We start from the raw sequence: 24,987 nt of genomic DNA, 5'->3' as shown, positions 1-24,987 counted from the left end.
ACGGGATCAATCCATCCACGGTCGCCATGACGGCGCACCAGCACAATACTTACTTCTGTTCAACACACACACGTTTGTCTTTGTATCATCGTGGGGACTTCTCATTGACACTGCATTTCCCGAACCTCAACCATGAAAAACGATTGCCTACCCCCATTCCTTACCCTAAACTCAACCATAACCCAATTCAAACCTAAACTCTAAAACCAAGTCTTGACCCTCGAAAAAGAGGCCTGAACTTGTGGGAACCACCAAAATGGCCCCTCATATCAAGTCGGTCGCCACAATGGTAGTTAAACCTGGAAAAACACGTGTGTATGGACCCCACAATGTAGCAAAGACACTTTCTCTTTCGCTTATAAGAGCAAGAAGTCCTCAAAAGTTTGGATGTCGTCACAAGACCACCACCTGACGTTGAGTCCCAAAACCTGGCACAAGTCGTGACGTTCTGAAGTTGCTTGGTGGAGGGGTGGGAATGTACAAACCCAACAAGGTGTTGCTTTGCAGCCCACCTCCTGCCCAAGGTCACGTGGGGTCGGATACTGATCCTCCCCTGCAGTCGAAAAAAAACTCCCCCGGACTCCCAAGACGCAAATGAAAAGCACACGCTGGGCTTGAAGCATTTTTATTGATCCAATAACACCAAAATGACACCCAATCTCACCAAATTAGCCGAATTCGCCAAATTGGATCGCGCGTCGTCATCTGTTTCCTAGCCAGGGACGGGAGGCCGCGGAAGCCTGCGAGGAGAAAACCCCCAAACATCAGAAACCATTTCCAGGTTCCTCACCGGGAAAGTGGGCGGGACTTCGGGCTTAACTGACCAGCTGGGCCGGGCGCTCTTCTTCTTCTAGATGAGCCAAACCACATCGAGCGCCAACATCAGCATCAAGAGAGGATGCGGGCGGGAAAGCACGGCGGCGACGCCTGTACGCAAACAAACAAATAAAAAATCATCTGACCTGCAGCGGCCCCCGGGGACACGCGCCCGCCTGTCGCCAAACGGACGAGCCGCTCACCGCTATCCACGGGGTCCAAGTTGAAGGCGTCGGACCACCTCCCGCACTTGTACTCGCCCTTGTCGGTCATCTTAACGGGGCCAAAGTTCAACTTGTCGCCCGTGGCGGTGATGTGGCCGCCGATTGTCAGGGGCTGGTTGTCCTTCCACCACTGGACTGCGTCGCCGGCGTTCGTGCACGTCAGCCGTACCTTTGGCCATTTTTGCATACTTGGCTTGAACTTTGGGCTTGCCCGCCCTGCCCTGCTGGTTTCCGGAGCCTTGTGGACCTTCTGCCGTGAGCACAAGATGGAATTTCACTTGGCTTTTCTTTTTGTTTGGATTTCATTGCGCGAATGTTTTGTCACTTTGCTTAAAAGGGATGACACGTGACTCATTCAACAATTTTCAGCAGTTGAAACTATGAATTTAATCATCATTTTTCATGTACAACTAACTCATTTGCTCCCAAAAACGTATATGTTCTATTTTAAATGGTTTAAGTGTCCAAAGACATATTTATACTTTTTTTTTTTTTAATTATTATTATACTAGAGCATACAGACGACTTTGATGCAGCCTCTTAACTGCAAAGAACGGTGTTATGATAGAATGGTAGTTATTACACAAACGGCCAGCAGGTGGCAGCAGAGTATAAGAGATCAACCAGGGCCATGTTGCAACAAGCTCTTTCGAATGTGAATGTCGATGAAGCTATATTCTAATGCTAACTGCTGCAAAACGGAAACAGATAGAAATATACTTTTTTTTCCTAATGAAAGAAGAGACTTTAATCTTTCTTTCGCTAGGTCCCATATTTTTATAGCACAAGAACACAATATTCTGCGGGCCTTGCAAAATCAGTCCTAATTCAGCAAAACAGCTGGAAGTCAACGGGATTGCTTCTGTCAAAATGGCTGCCAGTCAATGAGTTAATGCCTTTTAAAAAGTATTTTTTTTCTACTTGCTGTCAACTGATGATGACATCACCTGTGCTGAGGAAGTAGGTAACGACCAATCATGGCTTACTTGTTTTATGGGTTTGGTCAGCAAACTGAGCCATGATTGATCGTTACCTACTTCCTCAGCACAGGTGAGGTCATCAGTTGACAGCAGGTCGAAAGTACATGAAAAATAATGAACTTATCAAATTAATTCTGGGCAAAATATGAACTTTTTACTGCTGAAAATGGCTCAATTGGTCAAGTATCCCTTTAATTGGATACTTGACTCATTTTTCATGTACAATTACCTTTCCAAAGTAATATTTCCAGTTGCTGTCGACTGATGATGACACCACCTGTGCTGAGGAAGTAGTTAACGGCCAATCATGGCTCGTCTTGTTTTCTGGGTTTGGTTAGCAAACTGAGCCATGATTGGTCATTACCTACTTCCTCAGCACAGGTGATGTCATCATCAGTCAACAGCAAGTAGAAAATGTTGTTTTTAAAGGTATTCATTGTTGATGAAAAAAATAATGAAGTTATCCAATTCATTTTGGGCAAAATATGAACTTTTTACTGCTGAAAATGGCCCAAGTCAAGTATCCATTTAATGGAATACTTGACAAATTTTGCATGTACAATTAATACCTTTAAAAAGTATTTATTTTTCTACTCGCTGTCGACTGATGACATCACCTGTGCCAAGGAAATAGGTAACAACCAATCATGACTCACCTGTTTTCTGGGTTTTCATCAGCAAACTGAGCCATGATTGGTCGTTACCTATTTCCTTGGCACAGGTGATGTCATCAGTCGACAGCAAGTAGAAAATTTTGTTTTAAAAGGTATTAATTGTTGATGAAAAATAATGAGGATATCAAGATTATTCTGGGCAAAATATGAACTTTTTACTGCTGAAAATGTCTCAGTCAACTTGATCATGTACAATTATGACTCACCTGTTTTCTGGGTTTGGTCAGCAAACTGAGCCATGATTGGTGGTTACCTACTTCCTCAACACAGGTGACGTCATCAGTTGACAGCAAGTGGGGAAAAAAATGACTTTTGAAAGGTACTAATTGTACATAAAAAAATAATGAAATTACCACATTAATTATAGACAAAATGATTTTTTTTACTGCTAAAAATGGCTCAATGAGTCATCTTGGCACATTTTTTCATTGCCAGAAGGAACACCGTGTATTTATGGATCCACCAATACAAATATGATTTAACGTCACAAACGTGAAACGATTGATCAATAATACAATTACAACAGTATCAATAATAATTACATATATATGAAAGCCCCCCCCCCCTACAAAAAAAAATAAGTGAAATGGTACACAAGGGAGGAAAAACAATTAGACATTTCACTATTCAGTTGGGAGTCCTTGTAATTTGGTATCTTTCACTTTAATTTCCGAGATTTCAAATAAATGGAAAGTGGTGTTAGCTAGCTAGCTAGCAAGTGGACACGATGACGTTTTCACCAGGCCAAAATCTTCATCACCAAAACCGCATCAATGCTGGATCAGTTTGCACTTCATCAGTCAAGTGGGAAAACAAAAAAACTGAGTGTTATGAATATTTACTTTGAAGTCACTTTACAGTGAAATTGTCACTACATTGTGCCAATCAAATTTCACGTGAGGAGCCAAAATGAGTCTGCCAGCTAAGCATTGTCAAACTTTTCATGACTTTGAAGTGTGTTCAAGTTGTTTTATTTGTAAAAATGTCACTTGGCTAAAAAGTTGGAACTCAAGCTTGCCTTGCCTTAATTGCTGTGGTCTTGGTCTGGGTGGGCAGTGGTGGCTGGCTGGTGGGCCGTCTGTGGGGGTCGGTTGCTGTTCTTGCCGGCGTTCGGGCTTCGGTGTCGGGTGCGAACGTGCAGAGGAGCGAGCGAGCGGCCGTCGGGCGAGCGAACCCGAGTGACGCGGGGCCCTTTGACGCCTTGCATGTGCACACAAAGGCAAAGCGAGCCAAAGGGAGCCTTTGCTTTTCCATAACAATGACCTGAGCGGCACTTTTTCAAAGGCAACGCGCGACGCTTTCTTCTTGAAGCTGCAACTTCTTCGAAATGAAATGTCTGCTCAATGTTTTAGTATCCGAAAAATACACTTTTGATGAACTTTTTTTTGCACTGAATATGACCTCAATTTCAGCTTTTCATCATAAAAAATAATATGGAGGCAGGGTTAGGTTGGAATCTTGGACTTAAAAAAGTGGATAAACTCACAATCAAAATACGTTTATGGCCTCATGAAGCCATTTTGAATGAAATGGTTAATTAGTCAGTTATAGTTGATTATTATTTCACTTTAACTATTATTTTTATTTACTGCTATTAGCCATTATTATTACTATATTTTGAAATTTATTACGGAGTAATTTTATGATTTCACTGTTTTTTTTAATTAATATTATTTTTAATATGTTACTAATACTATTACAGGATTTTCTGTTTTTAACTATTGCTTCAGCATTGTTAAATGTTAGGTTATTTTATTATAAATTATTCTACTATTACCTTTTAGTATTAAGATAAACTTTTTTTTAATTAATATTTTCAATGGCGTGCATAAATCCACACAGATGTGTAAAAATGGAAAGTGGCTGCATGGACAAGGCTGCATTGATCAGATCTTGTCCATACCTTTTGTGTTTGTGTGTGTGCATGTCACTGTTTGGTGTGTTGTGGCGAGTATGGAAGACCAAAACTTCCAAAATTCAAAATAACTAAATAATTAAAAATGGAAATAAAAATAATACATTTGTATTTTATTTTTGATTTTTTTTTTATATAGCCATTTTTATTTTCGCTTTTAGTCATTTATGTATTTATTTATTTATTCATTTATTTATGTATTTATAAATTTATTTAGTCATTTAGTTATGTATTTATTTAGTAATTAATGTATTTAGGCATTTATTTAGTCTTTTATTTATGTATTTATTTATGTATTTAGTCATTTATTTAGTCATTTATTTATGTATTTATTTAGTAATTTATGTATTTATTTAGTCATTTATTTATGTATTTATTTCGTCATGTATTTAATTTATTTAGTCATTTATTTCGTCATTTATTTGCATTTATTTATTGAGTCATTTATTTATGTTTTTTTTTAGTCATTTATTTATTTAGACATTTATGTCTTTATTTAGTCTTTTTTTTTTTAAATTTATTTAGTCATTTATTTATTTTGAATTTTGGCAGTTTTGGTCCTTCATAGGCGAGAGGATAAAGAAGGTGCACATATTGCGGGCGGCTGTCCATCTTGTGAACGGGCCATGAAAAGGATGACTTGTTGCTTGTTTTGCACATGCTGACTTTGGGGGCAAGTCTTGTGTCCTCTCTCCATCTGTGAGCAACCTTCTTCAAATCCAGCCCAGTTGGGAGGCCCAACCAGTGTCTGGCGAAAAGAAGGTGTGACTTGAGCTTGGAATCAGCTGTGCTGGACGAGGGAAACCTCGAAAACCTGCAAAGAGAAGACAACAAGTGCTTTAAATAAATAAACAAACATGTATTGTACTTTTATTTTCGCCACTGCAAAGGCCTACATTCAATAAAATATTTTTGCATAGAAAAATATTCTGCATCATAAAAATGAGCCTAGCGGGCGGCACGGTGGCCGAGTAGTTAGCACGTCCGCCTCCCAGTACTGAGGATTCGGTTCGAGTCCAGGCTCCGGCCTTCCTGGGTGGAGTTTGCATGTTCTCCCCGTGCCCGCGTGGGTCTTCTCCGGGTACTCCGGTCTCCTCCCACATTCCAAACACATGCATGGCAGGTTAATTGGTGCTCCAAATTGTCCCTAGGTGTGCTTGTGAGTGTGGATGGTTGTTCGTCTCTGTGTGCCCTGCGATTGGCCGGCAACCAGTTCAGGGTGTCCCCCGCCTACTGCCCAAAGCCAGCTGAGATAGGCGCCAGCACCCCGCGTGACCCTGATGAGAATTATAAGCGGTTCAGAAAATGGATGGAAAATAAGCCTTCAAGGACGACACAAAACTTGTGAACAAGAACTCAACATAAAGTGCAAGAAGTATAAAAACTATACTCCTTAATTGAACATGTGATTTATTGTTGACAAGTTTCCCTTTCTTAAATTTGTATTTTATTTGAACTTTTTTGTTACACAATGACACGCAATGTGTTTATGTTGAAGACCAATAAAACAAAGCAAGTCATTTATTTCCCCCTCAAAAATCAACTCACTCGAAATTTTAACATGTTTGATGTTTTGTGTTGAATAAATCATCAAGAAAAGAGTCTTGGCTTCGTCATCATCATCATCGTCATCCATATCAACGAAGACATATTTAACGTCTATGTGATATTTATCACAACTTGATATGTGCACGTTTGCAGTCGCAGATATTTTTTTCCCCCATTTTGATTTGAGTTTTGAGTTTTTCCATGATTTTATCCACGTGACCTTCTTGGTACGTAGAAAACATTCGTCGGCGATTGATGCATATCACTTCCGTAATTCTTCGGGTTTGTAAAAATATATATTAGTATATAAAATGGTGGTGAAAATAAATTGATGAGAAAATGGATGCAGTTGTGCGGTTGCCGCCGGTTTTCCTCATGGCCGCCGAACGGAACCGAACGCACTTGAACAAATTGCAACTCTTGCTTCAGCTTGACGTAAATATATGAATATATATTTCCCCGGTATGAATCCGTTTCAACTGATTCACTCATGACATTCGCTGCACACTTATGATGGCGTCAAAGAATCCAAATGCATGAGAAAAAAAATAGTTCAATGGATGACAACTCAATGACATGATCGTTTGTTTTATTTGGAATTTTTGTGAGTGCAGATTGCAACACGCTGACCTGGAAATTGATCGTAATTTGTATTTATTTTTATTTTTTGTCATGGTTCAAAAGGGACGCGGTTTGTTGAGTGTTTGAATTTCATGGAACGACAAAACAAATGGAAACATGACGGCAACATTTTTCACGTGGAGACAAATCTTAGAATTGAAAAATTAATATCCACAGATGGATTATTAATATTAATGATGAGCGCAAAATGTCCAAACTTATACAAGAAGCGACAAGAATTCTTTATATTCATAAAACACAAACAAAACAATATAAAGCCGACAAAAGAGCTTTTTTTTTTTTTTGAATGATGCCAGATGAATGTTGGATTTCAATCTTTACTGTTTCGTTTCTTAAAGAACGAGACGTTATAACGTGTCAAATTGGCAAAAAAAAAAAGATGACATTGATCTATTTTCCTTTTTCTTCACTTTTAAAACTCAAATAATTACAAGAAGACATATAGAATAATTTATATAATTATGTTATATAAATTCTTTAATCTCTAATTAATAATCAAATGTAATATCTAATTCGTTAAACTAAGAAATTCTTATATTATACAGAATATAGGAATTTTTTAAACACCCCCCCCCCCCCAAAAAAAAAAAGTCCACGTGTCATTTTTTTCTTTTCATTTTTTTAAACTTTATTTGAGCGTAGTCACATGACACTAGGGCCAATAAATATTCCTTTAGAAAAATGTACAAAGTAAAAGACGGCTCGCGTGCACGCGCGCGTGCGTGAGCTGCCCCCTTATTTACAAGAGTCTCGGCCGGGCGCTTGGGCGCGCGTGCTTGCGTGTTCACTTGCTGGAGTCCCCCGCGTGCAGGCGCGGCACCGCGCACATGCTGCACGGGCACGCCATCCCGCCGGCGGCCGCGGGGACCCCCCAGTGCTGGAAAGCGGGCGGCGCGGGGCCCTTGAGGAGTCCGTGAGGGGTCCTGGCGGAGGGAGGCGGAGGAGGAGGAGGGGGGGGCGGCAGCAGCGGGTGATGCACGCCGTGCGTTCCCGCGAGGGCGGCCGCCGGATGCGCGTGCGCCAAGGAGGCGTGGTGTCCCGCTGCCCCGCCCCCTCCGCCGCCGTAGACGTCGGCCAGCAGCCGCTTCATCTCGTCCAGCGACGAGCTGAGCATGAGGATGTAATTCCTGGCCAGCAGCAAGGTGGCGATCTTGCTCAGTTTACGCACGGAGGGCCCGTGCGCGTAGGGCATGACCTCGCGCAGGCCGTCCATGGCCACGTTCAGGTCGTGCATGCGCTTGCGCTCGCGGCTGTTGATTTTCAGACGGATCGACTGCAGCTCGTGCTCCGACAAAAGCTTCCGCTCCGACTTCTTGCACGACGACAACGAAAGCGCGTCCGCGTCGTCGTCGTCATCGTCGTCGTCCTCTTCTTCCGGGTGTCGGCGGTGATGGTGGTGGTGGCGGAGATGATGGTGGCGGGAGGGCGGCGGCGGCGGAGGAGGCGCCCCGGTGGGCGAGTCGCCCCCCTGCGTGCTGGACGACACGGCGCCCGGGAAGCCGTGCGCATGCGCGGAGCGGCGCGGCGCGGCGGCCAGGAAGGCGGCGGCGGCGGCGGCGGCGTCCGCTTCCGGCGACGACACGCGGCTCGCGTCCGACTCCATGCGTGCGCGCGCACCTGCAAGCACCTGCGAGACAGCGTCACATCGGTCAGTCAATTGTGAAAAAAAAAAATCAACACACTCGAAAACAAAAAAAGTTTTGACATGAAGGGAAAAAATGTTGCAAGAAATTGAAAGCATACAGAAACAACATTATTCCTTAGCTTCATTTTCTTAAGAACTTTTTTTTGTTAATGTTGCACAGACAAACATTTCTAATTTTACCCTCCAGCAATTTCACGATTAGAATGTTTCCTTTCATTCATTTCAATGTACATGCATGTTTGGAATTTAAACAAGATTACTTAAGACTCATATTATGCGCAAATTTTTTTATTTGGCTAGAAATTATAAATAAATAAATAAATAAATACATAAATAAATGTTTATTATGCTTCATTTTAAATGAAAACCAAAAAAACTCGAAGGTCAAACGAATCCAAGTTGTGAAAATGTTTCATAATATTCTTGAAATGAGATTTTGTTCACAAGGCGTGCATATATATATATATATAAAAAAAATTAACTGCATTTTCACTTTCAATGTGGAAGAGAATTTTCTTTTGCATTTACCACAGAAAAGACCAGGAAGTCACGACGAGCTATTTGAACGGAAATATCTAAATAAATATCAATAATTGTGCACAACTACACTTTAGGCTACTACATTTTAGAATAATATTCTAATATAATACTCTATATATGACGCTCTATGGAGTGTCATTTTTTTGGCGTCATCAAGATTAGACGATTTTGAAAAATACATGGAATTTATGTGTAGTTATAAATCAATAAAATATCATAAAAAGTGCAACTGAAGCTGTTTTTTTTTTTTTTATTTGTTTGTTTGTTTGTTTTTCATGCGCAAACGTGATGCCTGACAATAAAAATTTAAAAAAAAACAGCAAAGTTTTGCAAAGCGCTTGTTGTAACTTACCGTCACTTGTTGGGTGTCGAACTTGAAAGTTGCCCAAAAGGTCAAAAGGTTAACTTGGAATCCGTTGCGTGACGTGGTCAACGTCGGATGCGCATGCACCACGCGTGGATGTCCTTCCGAGCGCGGGACAGCTGCACAGTGACGCGCCTGGCGGGGCTTCCACGCTTTAATACGGAGGGGAGGGGAGGGGAGGGGGCTGTATGGGGGGGTCACGGGTCACCGGGAAAACAACACTCACTCTGTGTGTGCATTTGTGTGTGTGTGCGTGCAAGCTAGCAATCAACTGCCTTGAGGGAGGGAGGGCGGGGCAGCATCTTGTTAAGTGAAATCACGCACACACACAAAAACATGCAGGTGCAGAAATTGATCCATTTCAAATGTTTGTCAATGACGACTAACTCATAAACTAAGCCCCTCCCACTATCCATTTGTCCACACGCGAGCACGATGATGGCGATGATGATGATGACGAGAAGAAAGATAAAGATGATGATGATGGTGTTAGTTTAGGCCTCTTAACGATTCTTGAGCTGACTTGAGCTTGTGTCCTTTTTTTCCCAGCTCTTTCGTTTCCTTTTCTACTTTATACGTGCACTCGAGCCCATGTGAAAGCAATTAAGACCATCAGGTGACATGTTGTCTCACCTGGACTTTAGGCAGAAGCGCTCCCCCGTGTGTGCGGGCAGCCAAGACAGCGTAAGAGTGGAAAGCATCTTGGACAGATTAGACCTTCTTCCGCATCCATCCGAAAGCAGCATTTTTTTCCCACTATCCAATCACAAGGCGGGAGAAAAGAATCACAAACGTAATTATTTTACACACAACTTAAGTTATGGTTTGTTTAAAAAAATGTTGTTTTTTTAATCATAGACCAACATAAATGTGTTAAATTCGACACAAATTCAATTACTGGTAACACAAATACATTAGTCCTTATAACTTCATTAACTGTGCCACACAATGCATTCTGGGAAGAATATATATATGCAAAACAGGTGGATTTAACACGTCCGGAACTCATACAGGAAAAGTGTTGCCACGTTTCATTTGTATTCGTGTTATTTTTTGAAACAATATGATGACTGGAAACAAACTGGATTGAAACCAAAATACATTCAGATGACTAAATGATGATTAAAACTTGAAAAGACGAAAACTAAAACTAATTGAAAATTTCTTGTCCAAATTGTCTTGTTTTAAAGTGTTGTCAAATGTTTTAAAGATCTATTTAAAAAAAAAAAATTAATAAAAAATACTTAGCAAAAAATGTCCCCCCACCAAAAAAAAAAATCAATTTTAAAAGATCTATTTTTGAAAATAATAATAATAATAACAAATAGTTAGCAAAAAAAATCAATGCCCCCCCTAAAAAAAATCTATTTTAAAGAGATACTTCACTTATTTAGCCCATTATAGCAATAAAAACTAAATATTTTGTCTATAATTAATTTGCTACTTTCATTATTTTTCACGTACAATTAGTACCTTTTAAAAACACATTTTGCAACTTGCTGTCGACTGAAAATGACATCACAAGGGCTCAGGTAACCAATCACAGCTCACCTGTTTTCTAGGTTTGATCATGTGATATTTACAAGCTGAGTTGTGATTGGTTACCTGAGCACTTTGTGATGTCATTTTCAGTCGACAGTAAGTTGCAAAATGTGTTTTGAAAGGTACTAATTGTACATGAAAAATAATAAAAATATAAAATTTATTATAGGCAAAATATTCATGTTTGACTGCTAAATAAGTCAAGTATCCCTTTAAGTTGTGTGTAAAATAATGAATTCCAGGGTGATTCTGTGTCTTTGTGTTACATTCCTCATCTGAGGACTGCTCGTGAAATTACAAATTGATATATTCGATTGTGGCCATCTGATTAATGGGTCCAACATTACAATTCCAGTGTGAATTGGGCTTAAATTATATTATTGTTAGTTCAGCATGCTTGATTGAAACAATTAATAAAGGACACCATGGTATGAAATATGTATTGCGTGTTAAACTACAAGTTACAAATAGGTGTGTTATCATTTTCTGTAAAAAAGTTGAAATGTATGCTGAAGAAAAATATTGACTCAACTGTCAATTTAGTCGACTAAAATTAGATTAAAACTAAAATACAATCCAGTGACTAAATGATGACCAAAACGTGAAAAGATGAAAACTAAAAGTAAATGAAAATTTCTTGTCCAAATGAACACTTTCATGGAGGCGACGTTTTGTTGGTTGACGAACACCGCTTAAAGCGATACGCCGGCTCTTTGAGCGCTGGGGCCCACACCGGCCGGTGTGGTGGGGGTGTCTTTATGTGTGGGGCGACTATTAGGAGCTAATTAAGTGTCAGGGCTCGGACGGCTTCCCGTGCCACTGACGACTTCTTCAACAAATTGAATGGCGCTGGCCCGGCTCCCCGCCCGTTCTTCCCTCCTGCCCGCCTGCCCGCCGCCGCTGAAAAAGGGGATTTGCGACACTGTGTGGGAGAGCCCGAGGAGATGGGGGGGGGGACTGGAAGGGGGGACTTTGTTCGTGTTCGCTCCTCGCCTGAATTGAACAGGCAGAGATTTGCTTTGGCCAAATGTTACAAATGTTTCGACAAGATGCTCTCTGATCCTGCAGGGTCACGGGGGCAAGGAGGAGGGAGGGGTGGAGGGGGGGATCGACAAAGCCGCATGGGGATGAATATATTCGCACGGCTATTCAAGGCTTGAAAGACCCCCCCCCCCCCTACAACGGCTAACTGCGCTAGCTTAGGCTGACATGTTAGCGCGCTAATCCCATTTCACACTTTCATTAACAAGTTGTCGACGCGCACACGACGACACAAGTTGCAACAGGACACTCACACACGAAAAATGTGCTTTCAAAATAAAAGTTGGGATAAACCCTTGTACGTCATGTGATACGTTCAAAGTCAAATATGTCATTTAAAAAATGTTGACACTTTCTTGTAAAATGATTCTTGAAATTTCAAAAGACTCTTTTGACTTGATTTTTTTTCACTTACAAAAAGTATCAAGTTTGTATTGAGTGAATTCAATGAAAGGAATTATGATGAGTCAAAAAGTTTGTCTTGATTTTATTTTTCATAAAAACAATTTGTTGCCAATGAAATCGTTGTGATGCTAATCATCCACTGAATGGAATCATGAAAGGAACTTATCATCTAACTACATATTACTTTTCAACAAAGTAATTCGCAAATTTTCAATACACACATATGTAGAAAACCTCAGACGCAGACAGACAAACTCCAGCACAAGGACACTGGCTACCTTTATTTAGATTCATTTATTTGATTGATTGATTGATTGATTGATTGATTGATTGATTGATTGATTGATTGAAATTAGCATTTAAGTTCATTACCAAAGCATTTTGCTTAACGAGTGATTGTTTGGTGATAAGCGGCGATTGTGCAATATGACACGAGAGGATGGAAGCGTTTTGAAAGCGAGTGAGTCGCCGCTTTGCTCAATGATTGATTTCCAAAGATGTTTTCAAATGTCTTATTTGGAAAAAAACAAAAAACCACAGAAGAAATCAGAAGAAATTCTGTTGCAAGTGTGAAATCAAAACATCTGGACAGTTGCAAGTTCTCCAAATTGTCGGCCAGGAATTTTCAATTCAATTCAATTTTCAAATCAATTCAATTTTCAATTCAATTGATTTCACTCTTTAAAAGTCAAAGAAATGAAAGAAGTCAAAATGATCAACACAGAAAAAGAAAAGAATCAACACAAAATGAATGACAGCAAGCGGTCAAGATGCTTTCAGTGGAACAATACCACAAAATCATTCAAAAATACTTATCTATATATATATATATATATATATATATATTTATTTATTTATTTTTTTTCAGTAATTGCGCTTTTATACTTCGTCTCTGTATGCCCTGCGATTGACTGGCGTCCAGTTCAGGGTGTGCCCCGCCTACTGTCCAGAGCCAGCTGAGATAGGCGTCAAATGGTGTCGAATGAGGGTTTCAAACTGGCTCATTTCAAACCAATCTGCTGGGTTTGAAGTCCATTTAAAAACCCGAGCCTGATTGCAAACCCTAACCCGGTCTTGAATCTGGTGCCCGATACGGTATCGCTTCTATCAGTTGTGCCTTGTGAGCTGATGAGAACATTTTTGTTTTTTTGTTTCCTATGGCGGGCGGGCGGGTGTCTTGGGGGGGGGTTCATGGGGTTATTGTTGGGGGGGGTTGTGAGCGTGAAAGGGGTCGGGGGGCGGTTCACATCATCGGCCCTATTGAGGGCGGACCCTCCCCTGTTGTAAAACAAGCTCCAGCGGGCCCGCCTGAACACAGGGGGCTTTGTGCCCCCCCACACACAGGAAACATACCACCCAAAGTGCTCCTTGCTCAGGAGGCGGGGCCGGCATCGCTGGCCAGCAACAGGTGGGGTTAATGAGACCGTGGTGGGGCGGGGGGTCTGTAAAGGGGCGTTCCCGCCGGTTTCCGTAATACGGGTATCCGAATGGCAAGATTGATGGACAGAGACAGCGGGACAAAAGTGGGGGGCGGTGATGAAATGTAGAGGGGCGGTGACGAGGGGGAGGGGGGCGGGGTCGTTCCTGAATGGCGTCTCGGCCGGACGGCGGAGTCACACGGACGCGTTTAGCGCCTCCTGGGGGGCTAATTAGCAGGGAGGTCTTGGCGACAAGGCGGCGGAGAAAAGTGACAGGATGCAGGGTGAGTGCGGGTCACCCGTGACCACCTACCAGGACAAGCGATTAACCCGGACTCACCCCCCCAATCAACCACTCGCCACTGTAAAAAAAACAAAAAAAACAAAAAACAATGCCATTCCTCACCTCTGTTGCCGGACAATTGACTCGAGGACCTGACTTGTCTTCTGGTGGGGGGGGGTCCTCCAATTCTTGAGCATCCTCAAGTGGACACACACACACACAAAACAAAAGGCGTTATGGTTCCTAATTAAACGTCCACCATTCTCTCGCACACGCTCGCTTGGTTGGTGACATAACAGCTGTTCCTAATATTTTGGCCCTCTGTGGAGGTGAACAAGGTCACAACACTCACAAAAACAATTCAAATCAAATGCTAGGAACAAATAAATAAGCACTAAAATGGGTTTAAATACATTGTTATATTGCTTTGAATACATAATCAAATGCTATCCTTTTAACAAGTGTGAAAATGTTACAAATTAATACAAATGATATAAATACAAAGCAAATGAATAAAATAAAATGACAAAAAATGCTATGCATAACATAAATACACAAATTGCTCCAAATAAGTAAAAACAAAAAAAACAAAACAAACAAACAAACTATGAACCAAGAAATGAAAAATGATTCATAAGTAAAATAAAATGCTTTAAACCCTGTCATGAAAAATAAATCAAAAATACAAATATATAAGCTCATGGAAAATATTTGTTATTATTGCCAGTTTAAAAAATACCATTTGAATTATTTTTGTGTGCTTGTCAATCAAATGTATCATTAAGATTATTCCTGCTAAGCAAGTTAGCCTTATTATAATTTTGGAATTTTTCATTTGACTTAGTTTTGACTTCGTTTTGAGTTTTGTTTTTTAAATTTAGTTAGTTTGAATTAGTTTTCAGGGTGGTTCTGTTAGTTTTGATTAGTTTTAGTTATTTCATAAATGCTTAGGTTTAGTTTCAGTCACCGTAGTTTCAGTATTAGTTTTAGTTTAAAAAAAAATGTTTATTACTTGTATGCAATATTTAAAAAAACAGCATGGGAGCGACGTCACCTTTTTGGTGCTTTTCTATTGGCTGCTGCTCGATGACGTGACACATTTTCAAACATCCTTATTCCACTTCATATCAAAAATAAATCATCCCCAAAGGCTCATGCATTCAATTCATTACCAAAGACTAAAACAAAGGACAGTTTTGCTATCATTATAGTTAGTTTGAGTTAGTTTTCTAAACATAAAATGTAGTTTCAGTTAGTTTTTTTTAAAGCATTTTCATTTTTATTTTATTTTGTTAGCGAAATTGTTTTTTGAATTTTAGTTTTTTCATGAGTTTTAGTTGACTAAAACAACCTTGCTTCGCACCTATTGGAACAAAGCATTTTTCAAAATTCAGTTTTAGCTCATTTTTCATGATACCGTGCAACTAAGTAGTCTCTTTAACAAATGAAAAAGTCTGACAAAGTTGATTGAGTGTGCATTCCAAATGTACGCACGTAGGTGCTAATAAGGCGGGCTGGGCACTGTGGTCTCCTATAATGAGGTGGGGGACTCGAGGGGGTGCCATTGGCACTAATGAGCACACTGCCATTTAATAAACACTCATTATCTCCACTAGCATGTTTACTGGACACACAGATACGACACGAGCAAACATAATCATACACGCGCTGTTGTTCACGAGTTCACGATCAATAAAACTAAAAAATCTTACACTCAATGATAAACAGAAGCAACACACGCAAACGACACAACGCACATGCTAATGCTAATTCACTGCTAACTCCTGTCTTTTGCCAACATGAAGCTTCAAACAAAACGTACAAAAGCCAATTTAGTTAAAAATGACACTAATTACACGCAAATGAAAGAAAACCGCCACGCTAACGCTAAATGCCATTCATTACAACTAAAAGCCTCATTTAGCTCACATTTACACAAATTACACAAACACTAAATCGCCATTGATTAGAACATTGCTGAATTAGAAACAATTAGCACAAAATGACACAAACTACTCCAAGCTAAAACCAGCACGCTAGCATTATTGAATGAATTAGCTCCTTTGAGATCAATGTTAACAACAAGAATTATGCTAAAGTGACAACTCTGCTATGTTAGCCCAGCTAATGCTAATCCTATGACATGGATGTACTTCATTTCCGCTTTCCTGCGTTATGTCACCTTTCGTTTGTCGCGATTGCTAACTGTTCTTTTATACTAATGTTGCTATTGTGGGGCATAAGGTCACGCAGAGGTTGCTGCAGGGTCAAAGTGCAAGCAAAGGCAACATTTTGCTGCTTCTTGCATTTCCCAACCACTTAAAAAGTCATCTACTGATAAATGTATATTTCCTTCAAAGCACTAGCATTAGCACTAAATTGCACAAAGTGGGTTGACATTTTTAGCACGCACTAGCTAGCATGAACCAACCTCGTAGGCTAAACAAGTATCAGGTTAAGGCTTGGTGGACAAACTAGTCCAAGTGTTAGAATGAGTTCAACAAAAGAAAAGAAACAAAAGCATTTGGAGGTTCACAGTCACAACGTTGACGCTAGCCGTCACACGCCAGAAACAACATTGTCGCCATTGTCGTCGCCCTCATTAGCATGAGGCTAACGAGTGGCTAAATAAGGACGACATGTTGTTCCCGAGAGGTGAGTCATGGCCGACGGCTTTTGTTGTCTTTTGTTGTTATGTAGGTTAATACCCGGCCCACGCTAACAGACGCGTTAAATGCTAAACGCCTTCGTGACACTCCAAGTATGCTCCAATGGTGTCAGTGTGCCAGCTCGACAACGACCACACCACCACGCCATTGTGGCTCATTAATTAACGAGCTATGCTAAAGCAGGATTAGCATATTCATAAGGAAGGGCGGGCGGCCATCTTTCACACACATTTGTGTGTGTGTGTGTCCAGTGCCGCCGTCGCCGATTGTGCGCGACCGCGTAACATAACCCCGTTTGTCCAACGCCCCGTCGCCCGCCCCATTAACTCCCGACGTGACACGCACACACACACACACACGCCCCCGTTTTCACAGTCCAGAGAACACGCCCCCGCGGATTAGCACCAAACCGGGTGGTGGCGACAAAGTGATTAGCATGTCGTCTTACATCTTTATTGTCCGACACAATCAACACACACGTACATGCACGTGAGAAGACGAGAGAAGCGGTTGTTGAAAGTATAATAATAATAATAATGATAATAATAATAATAATAATAATAATAATAATAATAATAATCAACAGCAAGAACGATAAAGTTTTTTTTTTTTTTTTTGTCAAAAATGTCCAAACAAAATCATCTTTCAACATTTGGGTGTCGGGGTTTTGTTGGCCACATGGGGGCAGTATGCAGTCCAACACATAGAACAGAGGGGGATCTGGATTTAGTGGACTCATTGGACATTGGAGTTCGTCCGTCCGCCATGTTGGATGTGGCAAACAATCTTGGTTAAGTGGTGTTGAAGCGCTGACCTGTATATATGACTGGATAGCCGATAGCCCATACACGTCATGTGCAAGTCACAGGGCGGCCATCTTGCTCCTCCCACCTCGTGAGCAGACTACTGTATAAAATATACGCTATACGTACAGGTGAGACATACACAACTCGGAGGCAATTAGTAGAAGGCCGGATGCAGGGGGGGACGGTGGGTATTCCGGGTTGGTCACTATTTTTTAACATCTAAAAAAAAAAATCTTTTGTTGAACTACAGTTATAATTCTCTCATAAAAATATACACGTTTCCTCCTGTAAACATCATTAAACAAAAATGTATATATGTATTCAAGTCAAGTTGTAAAATGTCTGAAGTCCTCTTGTTTATGTTTAATACAGTATTGTCCAAACTACGGCCCGGGGACCATTTGTGGCCCGCCGTCCATTTTTCAGTGGCCCGCGACATATGCTAAAAATGCCATTTGACTCAGTTCAAATAAAAAAAAAATTTAAAAAAATGTTTGGAGATGGTCAAAGTAAGAAGAGAAAGTGTCGAAAAACACAGGTGCTATTAAAGGTTATTTTAGTTAACTAAAACTAACGAAATGACTAAAACTAAAATTCAAAAAACAATTTCGTTAACAAAATAAACTAAGAACAAAAATGTTTTTAAAAGACGAAAACTAATTGAAATTACATTTTATTTATTATTATTTACAAAACTAACTAAAACTATAATTATAGCATAAATGTCCTTTGTTTTAGTCTTTGGTGTGATTTTTAGTCGATTTATTTTGATATCAATCGGAATAATGACGTTTTTTTTTTTGTTTCTTTTTGTAACCACTCATTCACACACAAGCTTACTTCATGTAGGCCACGTGGGGTCTCCCAGGCGGAGGAGCGAACCCACGCCAACTGGCACTGAAGGCAAGTGACGGTTCCACTCCTCCACCTGGAGCCCATCGGAATAATGACGTTTGAAAGTATGACTCTCATGTGGCGTCATCTAGCAGCAGCCAATAGAAAAGCACCAAAAGATATCGCTCCCATGCTGTTTTTTAAATATTGCGCACAAGTAATACACATTAAAAAAAAAATAAAAAATACTAATACTGAAACTAACTAAAACTAAACTAAAACTAAGCATTTATTAAAGAACTAAAACTAATAAAAACTAACAGAACCACCCTGAAATCTAATAAAAACTAACTAAAATTAAAAATTCCAAAACTACAATAACCCTAATGCCATATTACAAATAAATTTGTTTATATACTGTGGCATTTTTCTAAATAGGCAAAAGCACAAATAAATTATTTGTACAATTTTTAGAACTAAACACAATTTCTCTTCATAACATTATGTGGCCCTTAAGTCCTTCTGATTTTCTGTATTTGGCCTTCAAATGAAAAACTTTGGACACCCCTGGTTTAATACATTGAAAACACCATAAATGATGCTGTTTCTACTAAGTAGTGTCTCAAATGTTCTCCTGTTGGATCGTGTAAATGTATCGGATGGTATGGGGAGAAACGTTTCTTGGGAGGAGCAATATGGCCCCCTTGCCAACTCAAAAGTCTTGGCTCTCCATTCATATAGATCAGTGGACTCAATGAACATTAGCACATCTGCCATATTGGATGTGGCAAATAATATTGGACAAGTGGTGTTGATGATAATACAATGTCTTGATGATACTTTGCCACACCCAACATGGCTGATTGCCGCCGCCCCCTGTAATAGGGGCCAACCTGTATGGGGGCTGCTCTTACGAGATCCTTGGGGCCCTTTCTTCATGGAACAATTTGTTTTGGAGAAATTTGGGGACACTCCATCTAGGGTGTACTTTTGTCCACGGGACACTTGGTGACACCTTACTTGGGTGGGGCCGGGGGCTCCTTCCAAAACCCTTTTGAGGACAGGCATGCGGAAGACGCGTCAGCAAGCACAAACTTGTGTTGTTGGTTTTGTGGCGTGGTGGACCCGCTCGTGGCCTTTTGGTCATTTAAATGGCGTCCCTCAAGTAAAGGCCGCATTTCAATGCGCTCGTTAGCCGCGTCCATCCGTCCGTCTCACTTCCTGCGACCTGTCACTCACACACACTCATTTGTTGCATGAGAAATGCAAAAAAGAGAAGAAAAAAAAAGAAAAAAGTGCTGTTGCTTAACTTTGCTGTTTAACGAGCTCTTTAATTGAGCCGTCTACTGGCCACCTGTCGGCCTCATTAGCATGCTAATGCTGGGCTATTGTTGTAGCGCTGACAGCTAGGACGTGGGGGGGAGCCGGGTGGTGGGGGGGGCGGTTAAGGGGGTGCAAACAAGCGGAGTGGGTGGGTTGCACACTTCCATGAGGAGGACGGAAAGAAATCAGTTTGGATAAGAGAGCAACGCGGCGTGCACTTCCTGTCGGACAAAATCCAAATGTTGACATTTTCAAGCCTCATAAAACTCGCTTTGGGAAGAACTTAGATGGAAGCTTGTCCTGCCAGCAAAAATAAATTCAGAACAATAATTACAATGACTTTTTCTGTCTGTTTCCACCAGTGTATGTATTTATTTTTTTATTTTTTTGTAGTTTGGGAAAACGTTTCCGGGCGGCACGGTGGTCGAGTAGTTAGCACGTCGCCTCCCAGTTCTGAGGACTCCGGTTCGAGTCCAGGCTCCGGCCTTCCTGGGTGGAGTTTGCATGTTCTCCCCATGCCCGCGTGGGTCTTCTCTGGGTACTCCGGTCTCCTCACACATTCCAAAGACATGCATGGCAAATTAATTGGGCGCTCTCAGTTGTCCCTATGTGTGCTTGTGAGTGTGGATGGTTGTTCGTCTCTGTGTGCCCTGCGATTGGCTAGCAACCAGTTCAGGGTGTCGCACGCCTACTGCCCAGAGCCAGCTGAGATAGGCGCCAGCACCCCCCGCGACCCTTGTGAGGAATAAGCGGTCAAGAAAATGGATGGATGGATGGAAAACCTTTCCACCAAGAGGGAAATCAACAACAACGGTCAGAACACCTTGGATGGATTTAATCCAAATTTAATTGAATCCAATATTTTCCAGGTGTGATTTTATGGAGGACCAAAACTAACAAAATTTAAAATACATAAATGACTAAACCAATAAATAAATAAATCAATAAATAAATGACTAAAACTAAAACTAAAACTAAAAATGCATATAAAAAATGTATATAATTCAAAAATCCATCCATCCATCCATTTTCTTGACCGCTTATTCCTCACAAGGGTCGCGGGGGGTGCTGGCGCCTATCTCAGCTGGCTCTGGGCAGTAGGCGGGGGACACCCTGGACTGGTTGCCAGCCAATCGCAGGGCACACAGAAACGAACAACCATCCACACTCACAAGCACACCTAGGGACAATCCGAGCGCCCAATTAACCTGCCATGCATGTCTTTGGAATGTGGGAGGAGACCGGAGTACCCGGAGAAGACCCACGTGGGCACGGGGAGAACATGCAATTCAAAAATCATATCCAAAAAATAAATATAAATGGAAATAAAAAGAACAAAAGTATATATATATATATATATATATATATATATATATATATATATATATTTATTTATTTATTTATTTATTTATTTACTCATTTATTTATGTATTTATTTATTTATTTATTTATTGAGTCATTTGTTTATTAATTTAATCATTTGTTTATTTATTAATTTATTTGGTCATTTATTTAGTTATTTATTTATTAATTTATTTATTTAGTCATGTATTTATTTATATATTTATTTATGTAGTCATTTATTTATTTAGTTAGTTATTTCTTTCGAATGTTGTCAGTTTTGGTCGTCCATATTTCTGATTTGTCGACGAGTGTAATGGTGCAGATGAATTTTTGGTGAGGACGGACGGATGGCAGACGCATTTGGACGCATTCGACCCCACTTTGTTAAAAGCAACTTTGTGCATCGTGCTAACTGTTGGTGGCCATTTTGACGTGTCAAAGTCACCGTTGCTTTCTTTCCAGTTGCTAATGGCTAATGCTAATGGCTGCTTTACGCGCCACCGCGTGTGTGTGTGATATATGACACAATTGATGATGACGTGACGAGTGTGCCGTTCCCATGAACGAGCGTGGTGACTTTTTTTTTTTTTTGCGGTGTGTGGGGGGGGGGAGCGGGGTGGCGGCCATTTTGTGCGTACAAATTTTACGATTGGTTGGGAGCTATAAGCTAAACTGGGCAACGTGGCCTCTCGCTAAGCTCCGTGTGTGCTGAGTGCTAATTGTTTGTGTGTCAAGTGACTCCCCTCAATCAGCCTGGGCCGGACGGACCCTCAAGTGACACCACCCCCCCGACCCCTCCCACCAAACCACCACCATTCCCCATGCAGGCCCTTTTGTGAAACGGGACTTGAACGTGACATGTCGGGTCTGGACATTCCAATGTGGCAGCAGCCACAAGTGTGTGTGTGTGTGGGGGGGGGGGGGGGGGGGGGGTTGGGTCACTTGAGGGTCCGTCCGGCCCGTGGGGGGGGCACAGGGGGCCTTATGGGGTCAAGCCTGCTACTACCTGCTCAACAAGTCAGGAGACCTTCAAGGGTCCAACAAGTAGTGGCCCCACCTTAACTGTGTTTCCCACTCAAATCTGAACACGCACAGATTTGCTGGCGGCATACTGATCAGAGGATTACAACTTTCTTCAGGGTTCTGTCCTCAAATTAGCATGTAAACAACAAAAACCACATCAAGACAAAAATGTGTCACTTTTCTGTTAGTAACTCTAACCGCATCTCATTTGCTTCTGTTTAATCTTCAGCTGAAAGGCCTCCAAAGTCCAAACCATAAAATGGATACCTGGAAATTAATAACACCAGTAGTAACAATGAGTATGATAATATTTTAAATACCACTCCTAATTAAAATAACATATAAAAAACAATGCTAAACTATAGTAGCCTACTACTACTACAACGATTCACAATAATATTTTCAAAAATATGAATCATCATCTTCATTTATTTAAAGCGGGTGACAACTTGAATTTCCAACTTTCTCCCGCAGGCCTGAGACACCATTTTCTGTCACAATGACAGTATCACACAAAGACGCACGCGCGTGTCAATTTGATGCTGAACTACACAAACAAACAAAAATATTGAAAAACAAACAACCATTAAACTTGGCGTAACCGCTCGCCGCGCATCAGCTCACAAGACGCTTGACAGAGTCGTCACTCGTCATGAGTTTGTTGCGCACTTCATCTTGTCCACGCGTTAGCATTTGAGCTACATGCTAGTCAGTTAGCGTATCATCATCATCATCATCATCCTCTTGCTTCAATGTGTGTGATCCATCTCTAATTAGTAGCATGTCGCAAGCAAGGTTATTTTAGTGAACTAAAACTAACGAAAAAATCAAACTAAAATTCAAAAAACAATTTTGTTAACGAAATAAAAAGAAAACTGAAACTACATTTTATGTTTATAAAACTAACTATATCCTTCGTTTTAATCCTTGGTAATTAATTTAATGCATGAGCCTTTGGGATGATTTTAAATGTGATTTGATGTACATTTATTTTGATATGAACCGGAATAAAGACGTTTGAAAGTATCACACAGAACTGACATATATATGGCGCCTTTCCAAAAAGTCAAAGAATGAGCCAAAGAAAGCCTCTCAGTCTCAGTGGATATAGTGGAAATATGATTAGGGACACCATCACCTGTACATTAAGCGAGTGTGTTTGGATGGATGGGTGTGCCTAACGATGTGACCCGTGTGGTATTGGCGGTGGGGTAAGGGTGGGGGTAGTGAGGGTGGGGGTTTTGTCTCACACAAATAAATGTAGGTCGCGACTAAGGTCGCATTTTGTTTTCCGTCTTGTGTAAACTAAAAAAATAAAGAGAGGATCAGATAACGGCTCGTTTCCCCTTTTCAATTTCCAACGTTAAACGAGAAACGTCTCGTTGCCGTTCAATGGAGATGGAGATGACACACTGCCTCCTGTGGAGGAACGGAGGAGGAACGGGCCTTAGACGTGTGAGAATATATGAGGACTTCCATGTGCGTACCTAAACGCACGTTCGACAACTCGCAAATTAATTAGTCATGGAAAATTCACAACAAAAAATGTACAAAGACGTGAAAATGGCGGTTGTATTTGTGTTTGTGATAAGAACACGCGAAAATCCCGAAAATTTATTTGTGCTTTTAATCTCTCCCCATACGTCCGTGTGTTGTTGTTTCCTTTTCCTACACTGCCATCTAGTGGACGCCAACCATCTGTCTTTTGGATTATATTTATCATGATATAGATTAGCTTTTATTATTTTCATGTAATCATCGCCATGATATTATATTAACCACTTAAAAAACAAACTAAAGTCCAAAGGAGGACCCAATTTTTTTTTAACCAGTATGAGACCATATTATTTGTAATCACATTACAAGTATATAGTCCTGTACTGTTTATTGTTGTTATACCATTAATATTCGAGTTGATATGATCGTTTAGTAGTATTGTATTAGAGCCTCAATGTAAGAATGCAAATGTTGAATGTGAAGTGGAAACCATAAGAAAAAAAAAGTACCTTGAAACAGGAAATAGATATTTTTTGAACAAGTTGAAACGTTAAATCAAACATACTTCAAAGTAATGATCTTGGCCATGAAACGAATCGAATTCGACTTTGATCGTGACATGTTGAAAGCAGCAACACCACCAAAAAAAAGTTTCTTGTCAGAAGTGGGATTCGAACCCACGCCTCCATTCGGAGACCAGAATTCCCGTCGTCGAGAAGGTTTCAACCTTGAGTCTGGCGCCTTAGACCGCTCGGCCATCCTGACAACTGACAGAAGCACCCTCTTTTTCACTTCTTAATTGCAGTACAACACGAAAGTGCAATGGGACGAAGACTGTCGTCATGGTTACGAGCTTTCTGTTGTGCTCAAACATGTTACTTTCTGCAAAAGCTGCTCGCTTACTTGCCCTCTTGAGTCCGACGCTGTCAGACAGAGGCGCAGTTGTGACGTGGTTGGTTTGTGCGAGCGAGTTTGTCGTCTCGTCTGCTCTGACAAATTCAAGCGAGGGGTGAAAAGCGTCCTTGGAATTTTTTTAAAGTGGTCAAAAGCACATCAGAAGCATATGATATACTCTTAGACGTTTTAAAACTCAACATTTTTACTTCTCATTTTCCAACGGCGACTCCGACACTGTCGCCTCTTGATGACGTCCCCAACCTTACGCCGCCTCACGTCCCATTGCAAGATATCCAATAAATTCTAAAAGTACCCATCCATCCATCCATTTTCTTGACCGCTTATTCCTCACAAGGGTCGCGGGGGGTGCTGGCGCCTATCTCAGCTGGCTCTGGGCAGTAGGCGGGGGACACCCTGGACTGGTTGCCAACCAATCGCAGGGTAAAGGTACCCTTCAGTTGACAAAACAAAATAACACAAAGTAGAATGTTTTGGGTAGAACAACAAACATTCAGTTCATTTTTCCTCTCCACGTAAATTGAACTACTCAACATTGC

The 24,987-nt window shown here is 40.9% G+C and overlaps 2 protein-coding genes, 1 long non-coding RNA gene and 1 other non-coding gene across 5 annotated transcripts; all 4 read right to left on the bottom strand.

Annotated features, from left to right (window-relative positions):
• Window positions 1–609: 609 nt before the first annotated feature.
• LOC144030825 (uncharacterized) lies at window positions 610–3,963 on the bottom strand. 2 transcript variants are annotated; one of them, XM_077537444.1, is made up of 4 exons: window positions 3,718–3,963; window positions 1,020–1,290; window positions 825–927; window positions 610–740 (listed from the first exon to the last, which is right to left on the bottom strand). In XM_077537444.1, the coding sequence occupies exons 1-3, from the start codon at window positions 3,946–3,948 to the stop codon at window positions 851–853; spliced, it is 579 nt and encodes a 192-aa protein (XP_077393570.1). In that variant the 5' UTR covers window positions 3,949–3,963; the 3' UTR covers window positions 610–740; window positions 825–850. The 2 variants fall into 2 exon arrangements, with proteins under 2 accessions (XP_077393570.1, XP_077393571.1); XM_077537445.1 differs by having other exon boundaries at window positions 1,020–1,209.
• A 288-nt stretch (window positions 3,964–4,251) lies between these two features.
• LOC144030826 (uncharacterized) lies at window positions 4,252–14,614 on the bottom strand. Its single transcript, XR_013287365.1, has 3 exons — window positions 14,161–14,614; window positions 9,982–10,104; window positions 4,252–5,423 (listed from the first exon to the last, which is right to left on the bottom strand). It is a non-coding gene; the product is annotated as an uncharacterized LOC144030826 (long non-coding RNA).
• Window positions 7,440–9,463, bottom strand: olig2 (oligodendrocyte lineage transcription factor 2). The gene is made up of 2 exons (XM_077537443.1): window positions 9,337–9,463; window positions 7,440–8,426 (listed from the first exon to the last, which is right to left on the bottom strand). Exon 2 carries the CDS (start codon window positions 8,400–8,402, stop codon window positions 7,584–7,586), a length of 819 nt encoding a protein of 272 aa, XP_077393569.1. The 5' UTR covers window positions 8,403–8,426; window positions 9,337–9,463; the 3' UTR covers window positions 7,440–7,583.
• A 9,575-nt stretch (window positions 14,615–24,189) lies between the features above and the next one.
• Window positions 24,190–24,298, bottom strand: trnal-caa (transfer RNA leucine (anticodon CAA)). Its single transcript has 2 exons — window positions 24,261–24,298; window positions 24,190–24,235 (listed from the first exon to the last, which is right to left on the bottom strand). It is a non-coding gene; the product is annotated as a tRNA-Leu (tRNA).
• Window positions 24,299–24,987: the final 689 nt, after the last annotated feature.

Source organism: Festucalex cinctus, chromosome 11, assembly GCF_051991245.1.
Source record: "Festucalex cinctus isolate MCC-2025b chromosome 11, RoL_Fcin_1.0, whole genome shotgun sequence".
NCBI classification, from domain to species: Eukaryota; Metazoa; Chordata; class Actinopteri; order Syngnathiformes; family Syngnathidae; genus Festucalex; species Festucalex cinctus.
The sequence above is the reverse complement of the archived record's forward strand: the minus strand, read 5'-3'. Positions and strand labels throughout refer to the sequence as shown.